This window comes from Hippopotamus amphibius, chromosome 14, assembly GCF_030028045.1.
Source record: "Hippopotamus amphibius kiboko isolate mHipAmp2 chromosome 14, mHipAmp2.hap2, whole genome shotgun sequence".
Classification (NCBI taxonomy): Eukaryota; Metazoa; Chordata; class Mammalia; order Artiodactyla; family Hippopotamidae; genus Hippopotamus; species Hippopotamus amphibius.
The window spans coordinates 73,175,386-73,190,516 of record NC_080199.1 but is presented as its reverse complement, the minus strand read 5'-3'; the positions used below and the strand labels follow the sequence as shown (position 1 = coordinate 73,190,516).

General features: G+C 49.5%; 1 protein-coding gene across 3 annotated transcripts in view; it reads left to right on the top strand.

Annotated features, from left to right (window-relative positions):
- ALOX5AP (arachidonate 5-lipoxygenase activating protein) overlaps positions 1-13,371 on the top strand; it is a 66,871-nt gene extending 53,500 nt beyond the window's left edge. For all 3 annotated transcript variants that reach the window (XM_057707963.1, XM_057707961.1, XM_057707962.1), the window contains exons 5-7: positions 4,394-4,464; positions 7,455-7,536; positions 12,922-13,371. In XM_057707963.1, coding sequence (XP_057563946.1) covers positions 4,394-4,464; positions 7,455-7,536; positions 12,922-13,084 — 316 coding nt within the window. In that variant the 3' untranslated portion in view covers positions 13,085-13,371. The remainder of the gene's footprint in view (positions 1-4,393; positions 4,465-7,454; positions 7,537-12,921) is intronic.
- The last annotated feature ends 1,760 nt before the right edge of the window (positions 13,372-15,131 follow it).

The following is a 15,131-nucleotide window of genomic DNA, read 5'->3' as shown; positions in this document are numbered from 1 at the left end:
GAAATATAGCCGATTTACAATGCAGTGTTAGTTTCAGGTGTACAGCAAGGTGATTCAGAGTGTGTGTGTGTGTGTGTGTGTGTGTGTGTGTGTGTGTTCTTTTTTAGATTCTTTTCCATTATAGGTTATTATAAGACATTGGCTATAGTTCCCTGTGCTATACGATAGGTCCTTGTTGGTTATCTATTTTGTATATTGTAGTGTGTATATTTTAAAATCCTAGTTTATCCCTCCCACATTTACTTATTTTAAATGAATCCAAATTAACTAGCAAAACATTAAGTGCTTCTATATCTCATTCCCAAAGGTGGAGAAAAATGATAGGGAAAATTGCAGTGAATCCTTTTCTCCATAAAAACACGGACAGTGCGGTGCGTCCAATTGAACACAGCACAGTGAATTGTCGAGAGATCTGCTGAGTAGCTTGTATTAGACCTCAAGAAATGACAGACAGAGTGGGTTTGTCAGTTTTGTCTTGCAGAAAAAAATGGCACAAAAGAATATTTGGAATAATACGAATTTGTTAGCAGGGAAGACATTTCCGTTGAGGGTTCTAAGAAGGAAGGGGCCGGAGGAATAATAGCCACCGTTTATTGAATGTTTACTCTGAGCCTGGCGCTGCTTTCTCTCATTTTACTCTCACGGCAGTCCAGGGAGGTAATTTCTCATGTCTCCATTCACCTCTAATCGATGAGGAGATTGAGACTCGGTGAGGCTAGGAAATGCACCCACAATCATACAGTGAAAAAGTGGCAAACCCACATTGGACCCAGGCTTCGTGCCTTTGAGACCAGACGAGCATCCTCTAGGCCCCAAGACGGAGCCGCACAGCACAGCGCAGCAGCAGCCCTCTGTCAGGGAGGGCCATGTGTGCGTGCAGCTGTGGATGGAAGACGCGTCAGAGGCCCTGGATGATGGGGAGAGGGACCGGCTTGAGCCAGAGTGAGGGTTAGGACTCTGGGCCTATTCTGGAAATCCAGAAACGAGCCCATTTCCTTAGACTTGGGAGAGTTTCATTCAGTTCCAGGCAGACCCTGTTTTACCAGGGGCCGTGGTGACTTGAGACACTAGGGAGGAATGATTGAACGGGTGGTCCAATGTCCAATCACTAGACACTTCTCTCTATGAGCACATCTCTTGGACAACAGAGAATTTTTAAAAATTTTGCATCAATGTAAAAAAAAAAAAAATTTTGCATCACCCAGACAAAATCGTAACTTCAAAACAAACAAAAGCAGAAGCATGAGAATGAGAGGAAGCAGGGGAGATCTTTGGTGTTAATAGATTTTCAGACTGTTAGAGCATCAGGTATTAGATCCCATCAGAGGTGGAACAGTATTCAACTAAATATAAAGGAATTTTCTCTCTAGTTTTCTGAAACTGGGAAATGGACCATCTTTTCTCAGTCCTGAGGCTGCAGTTTTGCGTCTCTAATGAGGTGTAAGAATAGATGTGGTGCTTCTGCTTAGCGGCTGCTACACTTATCACTTTGGGGCTTGTTTATTCACTAAGTGCTTCACCCCAAATGGTAGGCTTGTAAGGGGCTCCCACCCTTTGGGGTTCTTACTGTGTCCACAGATAAGTGGACACCCTGGTCGTCCAGAGCACCTAGCAAGGTTAGCAGGGCTCTTCTACCTCTCCTGTGTCCGTATCCCAGGACAGGGTACATTGGTTTCTTTCTTTTATATATGTATATATTTTAAATTAATTAAGTAATTAATTGGCTGATTGGGTCTTCGTTGCTGCATGCAGACTTTCTCTAGATGTGGTGAGTGGGGGGCTACTCTTCGTTGCAGCACACGGGCTTCTCATGCAGTGACCTCTCTTGTTGCGGAGCATGGGCTCTAGGTGTGCAGGCTTCAGTAGCTGCGGCTCATGGGCTCTAGAGCTCAGGCTCAGTAGTTGTGGTGCACGGGCTTAGTTGCTCCATGGCATGTGGCATCTTCCCGGACCAGGGATCGAACCCGTGACCCCTGCATTGGCAGGCGGATTCTTAACCACGGTGCCACCTGGGAAGTCCCTACATTGGTTTCTTACCTTTTCCATTTGTTGACTTTTCCAGTAAAGGATTTTTTGATCATCAGAGAGACATGAAGGCCCCTGTGGCCAGGAACATAGGGCAGCCTCTCTGGATTCTCTGCAGGGGACAGACCAAGAGCTGGTCATTTCAAGGTTCTCAGGGTACCAACTGAATCGTGAGATCCTATCACTTTGAACAAGGATTCAAGGCTGATTTTTAGGAGGAAATTTATGAAAACCAAATCAAGAAGAATCCAGTTGAAGAATCCAAGGAATTTGAATAAAAGGCCAAATGTATTTTGAAAATTGCATCTTTGCTTTTACCTCTATAGTTTGAATTACCTTAGAGCAGTGGTTCTCAAACTTGAGTGTGCATCAGAATAACCTGGAGGTCTGTTAAAACTCTTTCTGGGCCTGCCCCCAGTGTTCTTATTTTTATTTTTTAAAAATTTTATTTATTTGCCTGCATTGGGTCTTTGCTGCAGTGCGTGGGCTTCTCATTGTGGTGTCTTCTCGTGTTGCTCTGGAGCACAGGCTCTAGGCACGTGGGGTTCAGTAGTTGTGGCGCATGGGGCTTAGTTGCTCTGCAGCATGTGGGATCTTCCCAGATCAGGGCTCCAACCCGTGTCCCCTGCACTGGCAGGCGGATTCTTAACCACTGCACCCCCCGGGAAGTCCCCCACCCCCAGCAGGTTAACGTCAGGTGGAGGACCAAATCCTGGTCACCTGCCCTCCCCGCTCTGTTGCGTTGCTCTCCTCTGTTGTGTCTTGTGGTGCTGTGTGTCCATGGGTGTGCCTGTGGGTTGTTGTGGTCTAGGCTGTAAACTCAAGAGAACACCCACTGTTTGCTTTAGTGCAGGCATACCTCGTTTTATTGTGGTTTTTTTGTTTTTTGTTTTTTTTACAAACTGAAGGTTTGTGGCAGCCCTGAATTGCCAGATGATGGTTAGCACTTTTTAGCAATAAAATATTTTTAAATTAAGGTATGTACCTTGTTTTTTAGACATAGTGCTGTTGCACACTTATCGGACTACAGTATAGCATAAACCTCACTTTTATATGCACTGGGAAACCAGAACAGTCCTGTGACTTGCTTTATTGTGGTATTTGCTTCATTGTGGTGGTCTGGAATCGAACTCACGCTGTCTCCAAGATGTGCCTGTAGAGTCGAAGAGGTCACAGACCTGGTTTTAGAGTCGTACAGACCAGGGTGTGCATCCTGGCTTTGCTGCTCTGTCGCTGGGTGACCCTGGGCAAGTTATTCAGCTTCTCCAAGATTCAGTTTCTCATCTGAAACGTGAGGCTAATTGTGATGGGCAGAATAATGACCTCCAAAGACGTTCACATTCTAATCTCGGGAGCATGTGAATGGGTTATGTCACGTGGCAAGAGGGCACTAAGGTTGCTGACCAGTTGACCTTGAGTTAAGAGATTATCCTGGATTATGTGGGTGGGATGCAATGTTATCACAAGGGTCCTTCCAATGGGGAAGAAGGAGGCAGAAGAATTGGTGTCACAAAGAAGACATAAGCAGCCGTTGCTGGCTTTGAAGTTGGCAGGGGCCATGAGCCAGGGAATGCAGGTGACGTCTAGAAGCAAGGAAACAGACCCAGTGATCTCCAGAAGGAATGCAGCCACGCTGACACCCTCATTTTGGCCCATTGAGGCCGATTTCGGACTTCTGACCTGCAGATGATAAACTTGTCTTAAGCCACTGAGTTTGTGGCTACTTGTCCCAGCGGCCATAGGAAACTCATGCAGTCCCCACATGTCCTCGCAGGATTGCTGTGCATTTAAAGGACATGGAGGGTGTAAGACCCCTGCACGGGGGCGAGGACCGAGCCCTGTGCATCGCCGTCTCCATCAGCAAGATAACGTCCTGAGCAGCAGCTTTGCTGAATCGACCCTGGCTCCCCCGCTGCTTGAGGCTTGCCTTTCCTTCCTGAGCCGGGCCCCTGTCTGGGCTGACTTGTGTGTCTGACCTGAAGGTTTCTTAGTCAGATCCCTCTTCCCTGCCTTCCCCACTGTGACTGCCGCCCAGCCCTGTTGTCCGCGTTGCTCACTTTTCAATTACAAGAAGCGCTGTGGCATCACCCGTTGCAGGAAATCCTGCCAAGGCGAATCCCTTGAGAAACCAAGTCTCTGATTGGCTTCACCGAGGCAGTCGATGGATTCCAAACATGGGTTCGCTTTACACCACTGTCTGTTTCTGCCATGGCCACATCCCTGCCTTATCGGGTGGAGGTCGGTGGAATTATGAATGGGGTCCGTGCCCTGCACGACAATGATTATTAATTCGGGGTTTCCGGTAATTTTCAGACTGTGCTGCAGTAAAGTGTCTTCTGATTTTCCCCCTTGTGTGTTTACTCTGCAGCCAGAACTGTGTCGATGCATACCCCACCTTCCTCGTCGTGCTGTGGAGCGCCGGGCTCCTCTGCAGCCAAGGTAACCCAAGCTTCTCCCCTTGCATTCTGTTTCTGAAACGTGATGCGTCGCCAGGAGGTTCAAGTGCAGGCTTTTTGTTGAAAAGACTTTGCCTGCCCTCCAGCTCTGAGCCGTGAAGCCCTGGAGAGGTGAGACCCTCCAGAGGCTGTGTTTCAGGGGGCGGGGTGCCCTCACGGAGCCCTGCGGGGATGCACCACTAATGCCAACTCCCTGGTGGCCGCTGGAGAGCGGCTGTGCTGCCGAGGGTGGTTTAAGGCTACATGTGACTCAGAATCCTTAAGCAGTGTTAGCGCAGATGCAAGGGCATTCTAAATGAGAGCGCCCGAGGGGTCTGTTCTGGGCCAGCTGTCACTTGGCTGTCCTGCTAATCGGCTTCTGCCTGGCGGTCCAGCTTCAGGCCTGGGTCCAGGTCTCCAGTCTACCCAGTTCTCAGCAGCCCACAGTCTTGACTTCAGCAAGTTGACACCCAGAGTTGATTTAAAATTAAATGGAAACCTGAGTGGGGTGTTTTTTTGTTTTTGTTTTTTTTTGCCTTGCCATGTGGCATGTGGAATCCTAGATCCTTGTCCAGGGATCAGACCCATGCTCCCTGCATTGGAAGCGCAGAATCTTAACCGCTGGACCGCCAGGGAAGTCCCCAAGTGGAATTTTTGGTCTCCTTTGGAGACTAGCACTGTGTGTGGTGAAGGCTTGGCGTGACTTGGCTGTCTTCCATGCTGTGGCCCAGCAGTGCATGAGAAAAGGCCACTAGTGTCCTCCAATAAACGATTTTATCGTTATTGTCTTTACTCATTCTATAAAGTAGGTAAAGTGGATATTATTTCCCGCTGTTACGTTTGAGGACCCTGTGGTTCAGGGAGATAAAGTGACTTGTTCAAGGTTGCTCAGCTGGTGAATAACAGAGCCAGGATGGGAGCCCAGGTCTTTCAGGCTAAATCCTGGATTTTTCACAAGTGTCCTCTTACTTTATCCATTTCCATAAAAATATACATTGTACATAGGACTTCCCTGGTGATCCAGTGGTTAAGACTCCACGCTCCCAATGCAGGGGGCCTGGGTTCGATCCCTGGCCAGGGAACTAGATCCCATACGCCACAACTAAGAGCCCGCATGCCGCAACTAAAAGATCCCACATGCAGCGACAAAGATCCCGTGTGCAGCAACTAAGACCCGGCACAGCCAAATAAATAAGTAAATACTAAAAAATATATATACACTGAACACCTACCATGTGCCAAGCCCTGTCCCTGGATACGCAGCGATAAACAAAGCAGAGGTGGTGGTGAAGCAATTGGCGAGATGGACCATAGAAAATAAATGTGTGGATAAATTATTGCCAAGAGTGAGACACACCATGAAGGAAAAGAATAAGGTGCAGTGAGAGAGGAGGGAGGTGAGGGAGAGTAGCAGAAACCGCTTCAGGAGCATCACGTGCCCGTAAAGCTGGCAGGAAGCTCACCCTTTATTTCCCACTTTCCGTCCTCAGTTAAATAAGAAACACGTCTGGCGTCACTTGAAAAATCAAATTGAACTACACAGAGTAGGAGTGATGATTCCTTTTATGTCTTAGACGATACCTGATGTAGACGAATCTGGGGTTGTTCTGGTTAGATAAATACAGAGAGGGTTGGAAGGGGTTTCAGGGCCTGGAAGTATTTTCTGCAAAACAAATGTGGGCATTGCCAGGAAACAGAAGTGTCGGTCACCCCTGTTCAATAATCATCATTTCTTATGAATATGGTAGATTGCAGAATTTTTTAGATGAAAGGAAGCCCAGCCTGAATCCGTCACTTTACAGAGCAGGAGCCCAAACCCCAGGGGAACTTGCTCAAACCTGAGAATTTTAGAGCCCGGATTTGAACCCACGACACCCCTCCTGGTGTTCCAAGCAGCCCAGGTCCACACCAGAGGCAGGCACCATTCCCCACACGTGCTCAGTAAGTTCAGCCACGTTGCACCCTGGTTTCTATCAGCTCATGTTCAGCTTAGCTCCCAGGGAAAGAGAGATGGGCTGGTAAGTTAGAGCAGAGCCACCCAGAAGGGGCCAACCAGGAGAAACTTTGTCCCAGGCAGATTGTGAGTTGTGACAGTTTTGTGACCTTCAGAGAAGAGAGGATCAGAGACCTGAGTACCTGGTGTGCCTGGGCCAGTACCTGACATAAAAAGTGCTCAGTTAATGCACTTAACTTGGTATTTGAATAACACTGGGGGGAGGTTTCAAAGAGCTTTTATACCCATACTTCTGTTTCCCCCTCATACTAATTCCTGATAGGCAGGAAAGCTGTAGTCAGCCCTTTGTCCAGATGTAGAATGAGTTAAGCATTAGCTCCAGGTCGTAATAGTCCTGGCAGGGCTGGGTTTTGTAACTCTCAGCTCTGAGCATTCAGGACTCCATGGGGTTATTTGGCTGCAATGCAACGGGCATTTCTTTCCCCAGGGATCTTTCCTAAACTGTAGCAATTATTCAGAAAAGGTTGAGCATCGTGATTGCTGGAGGCTCACAGGTGAAAGGTGTACTTTGAAGAGAACTGACTTCAAAGCAGGGCTCCGGGTTCAAGTCCAGCTCTCGTCCTAAATACACACACACACACACACACACACACACTCAGACACACACACACACATGCACACGCCGACAGTCTTATACAAGCCCCTTGGCCACTGGAGCCCATGTTTCCACATCTGGAAATACAAAAGATGATATCAGTCACGTGAAAAGGATTCAAATTAGATGACGGGTATGAAAAGACTTCGTAAACTACATCGCGATGCCAATACAAGGTAACATGACTATTATTAAAGATCTCAGATTTCTTCCAGCCTCAGGCTCTTTGCTGAATTTCACATCAGCCTCGACTGGCAGAAGCTGAGGGCTGTGCTCGATTTTGTGGCCAACACTGATTGCCTAATGACTGTGTTAATAGTGGGTTAACTTAGCGTGTTTTGGCGTCTACGACACTAACAATAGGTGTTTTCCTTTCTCCACTTAGTTCCTGCCTCCTTTGCTGGACTGATGTACCTGTTTGTGAGGCAAAAGTACTTTGTCGGCTACCTGGGGGAGAGAACACAGAGGTAGGCCACTGGGACTGCTTAAGAACCGTGGAGGGAGTCACAGTTTTTGAGCTGGAAGAGTGATCATTCACAGCGATACTCTGCCTGCCTACAGTTTCAGGCCCTGTGGGACCACTCGGGGTGGGAGGGCAGAGGCCAACTAGGATCCCTCATCCTCTTCTCCTTGAGCTTTGCTGGTTCTGAAATACAGCTGGGGCACTTGACTAGTTCTCCCATTAAAAAATTCCTCCGCACAGAGCTGGGCTCGCAAAAGGACGCTGTAACACATTCCTTGCAACTCCACACCGTCACTCCCACCCTGCAGAGTCTGGGGCTTGAATGACATTCTCTGTCTGCTTTCCCAAGGCCTCCAGCGAGTGAAGCATTTCATTGTTTGCCTCGAGAAATGAGAAGTAAAGCTTGCACCCTGTGATAAGTCCTCTTGAGTAACAGATCATCCGGGGATCGCCGAAAAGAATGTTGAGAAATTAAGATGCAATAGCAGGCAACAGACGGAGACAGTGGACAGAGTCACCACTGCGTTCCTTACAGATGTCGCCCGACGTGGCGACTGTGCTTTCCCTAGGCCTGGCTTGGGAAGTCTGGAGTTTAGTAAAATAAATGATGATACTTACAGAAGAAATGTTCGAGTTACAGTTTGCCACCAGTTCCTGAGCCATCGGCTCTGAGGGCCGGGAAGATGCGCTGGGCGCTCTTGTGCATACGCGGGCCCCAGCCCCCGCTCCATTTCTCTCCCTCATCTGCCTTCACGCCCCTCTCCGTCTCTCACAGCAGTGCCCTTTCTAGTGGATAATGGGCTCTCCGTTCAGAGAGCCTCCTTCAGCGGAGACAAGGGTAGAGCCATCCCAGGAGGTCGCCAGGTGAAAGCACTGCATCTGGGGAGGCCGGGGGCCTGTGAAGCTGAGTGATTTCGGGTGGTTGGATGGTGAGCTGTGCCAGAGAAGAATGGCTGTGCCCTCAGCGGTTCTCCCCCAGGCTATCTCCCCCTCATTCCTCTCCAGAGCCGTTTTTATTTATCCTCTAAAACCACAACTCCTCTACATCTCTCATCCTTATCAACACCGTCCTCAATGAAATTTGTTATTCTCCTTTACCCTGGAAAACCTCTATTCTGCCTCTCCCCAGAGTCGAAGGGGACGGAGTACCTATCAATGAAATGAGGAGCTCTGCGCGCCCGGGCTGCCTCCCCTGAAGCCCCGTCTTCCTCCCCCAGAGTCCCAGGAATTCAGCCCAGTCACTGGTCTTCTCTTTATCCATCACCACTTGCCTGAGATCTTAAAGTTACTTAATTTATTTTATTTTTTTGGCCGGGCCACACGGCTTGTGGGATCTTCGTTCCCGGACCAGGGATCGAACCTGGGGCCACGGCAGGGAAAGCGCCAAGTCCTAAGCACTGGACCGCCAGGGAAGTCCCTTAAAGTTGCATTAATTCCAAGATACTCTGTGGGGCATGACAAAATATGTCCGTTCCCCAACAAGTGCTTTTCATTTCAAAGGTCATCACTACGAGGGAATGAACAAGAGGTAGCAAGAATAAACAGTAGGGTACAGACTTAAAAACAGACTCCTTCCCTGGACCTCACTGACGTGTAAGTGGCCTAAGCTCTTCACTCCCTCCCCGGTCCCCCCCATTAGGTGGTAGCAGGAAGACCCCATTGCCCCTCAGCCCGCTGTCTGCGCAGGTTCTGGACCCTCCCCGCCACTCCTGCATTCGTCACTAATCATCGTGGTGCACTTTCCTGCCAAGACCAGGTGCGGCCTCACAATACTTTCTAAACACAGTGTTCTGGGCCGTTGTCACCAGCAGGAATGACACACGCCAGATGAAGCGTCTAATCTAGACCACAGTATAGCCTGAGGCAGGTGTGAGCCCGAGGGCCTCCGTGGTCAGGTCAAGGGGATTTTCAGTTCTGCCTTCTAGAAACTACTTGCTAGTCCTTCTTCTGCTGCGAACTCCACTCCTTTCCCCTGTGTCACCCTTGGACCCTGCAGATGCCTTTGTGCCCTCGGGATCTGGTTGAGTTCTTGGCCTCACCAACAGATGGGTGTTACTGCTCAGTGAGATTCTTCCCCAAAACGTTCTCTCTGGGGCTCTAGATCGTCTTTTGCTCCTGCCCAGAAGTTGCTTTGGTCCTGCCCACTTCAGAAGTTCCAGTGTCATTTTTGGGCCATTGGGTAGATATGTCATTCCTTGAGGTGTCTCCCTCAGCAAAACCTTCTGCCTTCAGGCTGCCCTGCAAGGACGTCACAGCTCCTGCCTTCATTCCCCCTGGAAGTTTGTGGCTCTTATTCTCAGTCCTTCGCCCACAGCCTGGCCCCTTTCTCCCTGTCCTGATTAGGTCATTGGCAGCATCCTTAACGACACTGCAGCGTAGGGTGAATCTTAGTTTCTTCCCCTTTCATTCTGAGCTACTGTCTGGGCCCAAACTCAATGGCAGTTGGCATGATGTTACCAGCCTATTTGCCTTTTATCCACCTACCTCGCATCTAGGCTGCTCTGTCTGCCTGTTTCTCTGAGCCCTGTTCCCTGTGGGCGCTCCCACCAAATTCCTCTTCGCAATTTGAGGTTCTCAGTTCACAGCCGGATGGACAAAGACTGGCAACTCGAGGCCTGTGAACTCGGGGTACCGAAGCCCACCCTCTCCTCGTGGCCCATTCCCCACCACCCCGTTCACTCAGCGTCATTCAGGATGTTTGCTGACCGCCTGCTCTGAGCAGGCACTGTGTCAGTTGTGAGGCGATAACAGGAAGCGTGGCAGAGACCCAGGGGTCTCCTAGAGTCAGGGGCACTGTGCAAGAACCCAGATATTGAGCTTACAGACGTGATTATGGCCATGATTTTCAAAAGCCCACCTCCAAGCTTGAGAGACTTAAAAATGCAGTGGATGAAGGGCTGGAGCTGGGGACCCCCGTTCACACTTAGCCCCGCACGCGATGGGTGTGTACTGAGTTCTCATCTGGGAAGAGTTAAAGCACCACAGACCCATCTCCTTTAGGGGCGAGATGCCTCAAATCCTTAGAAACATCCTACCTAAATCAAGAACATCACTATTTCATTGGGAGGCACTCCTGTTTCATCCTTCAGCGCAGATTTATCTTGAGCAGGTTCTGAAATAGCTTCACAAATCACTTTTCCGTGTTTCTGTAATGAACATATGGTGGCCTCGTTCCTGTGATAAATCTGAGTCACTACAATATTTGACTTTTAACGATTTAATTTCTCTGAAGCCTCTGTTCTCCAGCTGAAAAATAGACTCCTTTACTTTCTTTCCACTTTCTTACCAGAATTAGCAGGTAATTCTCTGCATTTGTCTTCGAGGGCCGCCATAACCAAGTGCCACAGGCTGAGGAGCTTAAACACACAGAAGTGTATTTTCTCATAGTTCTGGAGGCTGGAAGTCCAAGATCAAGATGCCAGCAGGGCTGCTTTCTTCTGAGGCATCTCTCCTTGGCTTGTAGGTGGCTGTCTTCTCCCTGTGTCCTCACATGGTCTTCCCTCTATGTGTGTCTGTGTCCTAAACTTTTTTATAAGAACACCAGTTATAGTGAGTTAGGGTCTACCCTAGTGACCTCATTTTACCTTAATTACCTCTTTTTTTTAAAGGTATATTTATTTATTTTTAAATTTATTTTTGGCTGTGTTGGGTCTTCATTGCTCTGTGCGGGCTTTCTCTAGTTGTGGAGAGCAGGGGCTACTCTTTGTTGCAGTGCGTGGGCTTCTCATTGCGGTGGCTTCTCTTGTTGCAGAGCACGGGCTCTACACTCTCGGGCTTCAGTAGTTGCAGCTCGAGGGCTCAGTAGTTGTGGCTTACAGGCTTAGTTGCTCCGTGGCATGTGGGATCTTCCCACACCAGGGACTGAACCCGTGTTGCCTGCGTTGGCAGGCAGATTCTTAACCACTGCACCACCAGGGAAGTCCCACCTTAATTGCCTCTTTAAAGACCCTCTTTCTGAATACAGTCATCCTGAGGTGCTGGGGTTTAGGAACTTTGACATATGAATGCAGCAGACACAATTCAGCTCATAACACTCTCTTTTGGGAACAAACATTTTTTTCTCCAACAAAGAGCTAGAATGTGTCACTTCCTGAGCAGGACTGTGAACAGGAAACCAGGGAGAGAGGAACACAGCTGACCAAGGAGCAGGATGCTGTCAGCTGGCAGTACTCTCAGACTTTATTGTGCCTGGGACTCACAGAGGGAGCTGGGCAGCGGCATAGATTCTGATCCAGTCCATCTGGGGAGGGACCTTGGATTCTGCATTTCCAACCAGCTCCTGTGCTGCTGGTCCACAGGACACTGTGGGAGCGAGGGTGTTGATACTCAACTGTGGAATGACTTTCACACTCTCGACACAGAAAAAGTAAGAGTTCCATTATGAACCTTTGGGTCCCTTTACCTTTTGATAAAATTGCTAATGTTGAACCTGTGGACGCCACATTCTGCTCTCTGATTACAGCAAGCAAGGGCCGAGCAGCCTTAAGGCACCTGTTTAGCTGAGCTGGCTGTGCTCGGGGAGCCCTCCTCATTGCCACAGGGGCCCTTGCCAGGGTCTTTACTACCAGCCTCAGCAACACACTTGGCTGGACTTTCTAAACATGCCAACGCTGCACGGCTGGACCAGCCACAACCATCATGGGATGAGGCTGCAGGGGAGGGAGGAAGCCAGGGCATCTGCTCTGCACAGCTGGGTGGTCCCATGTCGCTGGGGAGACGCCTCCTGACCCCGGCTGATGCTCTAAGCGGCTTAGGATTTAGAGCCTCTGAGAGCAGGAGACGACTACTAAAAAGTCTCCCTTCCTCGACTCACTTAAAATGTAGGGGCCTGCCTTCCAGCTCTGGGGACCAGCTCTCATTAGTGTGAACCTGAGTTACTCCCAGGCAGCCTCAGGAGACTAGATCGAGCCCTCAGACGCCAAAGCACCTCTTAGATTCCACCAGCCTTCTTGGCTCATTTAAAGCATCCCTTCTCACGCAGAGGCACTGGAAGTCCTGCATTCTACACAGCTGCCAGCATGGCTCCTACAGGCGCTCCTGGGGATGGTCTTAGTGAGTCCATGGGTTCCTAGTGCCCAGTCAGAACCCTGATGACCAGCAGAAGCCACCATCTTCACGGCCTCCAGGAGCTGGCATCCCGACGGCACAGAGAAGCTGGAGAGCGGAGCCCCAATGGTGACGGGCTTTGAGGCTTTTCTAGCCTGGTTCTGAACTACATCCAATGCCTCATAATAGCTAAGACACTTCCATCCTTCATATGAAGTAAATGGAGCATTCTTGAGTAAAAGGAGCTATAATTGAAACCCTGTGTATCTCAAAGTGATAACATTTTTGTTAAATTAGTATCATTTGTGCTGCTTCTGCAGTTTTCTCTTTCCTTCTTTTCCAGCACACCGGGCTACATATTTGGGAAGCGCATCATCCTGTTCCTGTTCCTCATGTCCCTTGCTGGGATATTCAACTATTTCCTCATCCTCTTTTTCGGAAGTGACTTTGAAAACTACATCAAGACGGTCAGCACCACCATCTCCCCTCTCCTCCTCATCCCTTAGCTGAATTCCGGGTGGGTGTGCTCAGCTAATAAATACCTAGAAGCCGGCATAACGCAACCCTTTAAAAGATGCTGTAAATCTGATGACCCTCTGGGCTTTGCAGCTTGAGCGACCCTAGCTCTTCCTGGAAGAGAATATCTTCGTGTCAGCTCCACCCCCCCGAACGTGGTGGTGGCCCCAGATTTGCCATTCAGATCCCTTCTGTGTGTTTCTTGACTTACCCTGCTTTGTGAAGACGTTTTGTGACCCAATTTATGTCTTCCTAAAATAAAATGAAGACACATATTTGAGGCTGGTGGTTGAGATTTTGGTGGGTGTATTGCTACAGTTGAATAACTAGTTTGTTTTCCTCTACCTTAATGATGATAGTAAAAAAATATGCTGTCTGCACACACACACACACACACACACACACACACACACACATGCGCACGCACACGTGCACGCACACGCACACACCCACGCACACACCTGGAATGTTACCAAAGGTCAAGTGTGATTTTCTCTGGGTGAAGAGATTTGGGGTAAGCTTTACTCTTTTATTTATATTTTCATGTAGTATTTGAAAAAATTTAAGGGCAAATAAATGGCACTAAACAAAGAAACAGGACACATCTGAAGACTGCCTTTTCCAGGAAGCCTTCCCTAACGCCAGGTTGGTCTGGCATCCCCCCAACGCCCCCAGCACCCTGTGCACGTCTCAGCCGCAGCAGATCCATGTCACAGTGTCAGGGTGTTTATTAGCATGGCCGCCTTTCCCCACTCAATCGTCAGCTCTTGAATGTTTCTGTTTATTTGGCTTTTCCTGTGCCAAGCTTAGAGACTGGCACGTAGCAGGTACCCAATGGCTCAAACTATTTGGGAACGCAAAAAAAGAGTCCTGTACAGCGACATACGGTAGGGGACAGTAGGTGTAAGTTGTATGAGATGAAGATTTTTTTTTTCTAACAGTTTTAATGAGATAAATAAATTATGGAGAAATGCAGAAACAAACGATCCTTCCCATGGACAGAGAAACTTCCCTTAGAATCTTTTGCTGAATGTGCGCCCACCCCCCATGAGAACTAGGTTGGTATCTTTATGTGCTAGCACCGTGACCGGCACGCTTCGTATCATTCAGTTTCAGATGTGCTGTAACTCCGTGTCAGAGCCTAAGCTGATGCCAGGCCTGTCACAGGGTCCCCCAAGTACTAGTCAAACAAATGAATAAGTAAGTGCATGAGTTCATGGGTCACTAGCTGGTAACACTTCACAAAGTATGTGTGTCGAACCACTTCCCACATCGTGTACAGGTTCGTAGGGGTCCCACCACTGTCATACCTGGTGTCCCTCGACACAAAGAGCACACTTTGGAAGACGGCCAGGTGTGCTCAAGAGTCCAGGACACCCGACGGAGAGAAGCCAGCTCCTTCCTACAGGGGCGTCACCTCATCGGGACTGAGCGCTCAGTCGAGGTGCCCCGCAGCAGATGCGTCCCTTTACCCTCAGCCGAGCTCATCATCGTCACCATCACAGGAAGGATGAGGCTAGACCGGGGCCAGCTCTTCCCCCGCTTTCTCCCAGTCGTCCGGCCGGGAGCAGAGCCGATGGAGACGTGGAGTCTGGCCTGAGTGATGTCTGCATCAGGGTGTTGCATGTGTGACGCTCGAGGCAAGCAGGCGACTCAGTGCAAGGGGAAAAGCCCCCCTCCCCGCTGGGGCCATGGTTTCCTGGGCCCGTCTGAGGGTCCAGGCTGAAGCCCCCATCCAGCAGGAGCTTCGTGGCGCCAGTTGCCTCGGTGGAGTCGCTTCTGCTCTCAGCCCTCGGGAGGGAGCAGGACTCGGTATCCTAGCTGGGCCTTTCTTTTCTTCTTGGTGACAGGAAAGGTCACGGCAAGCTTCAGGATGCAAGCGGCCCCTGGGCCGACCTCAGCCTGGGTCCGTTTGGAGGATGGTAACGTGAGCAGTCATCCCAGTTTGCCTGGGACAGAGAGGTTTCCTGGGAGGTGGGGCTCTTGTTTTTAAAACTGGGACAGTCCCGGGAAGACTGAACTGGTCACCAAGATGAG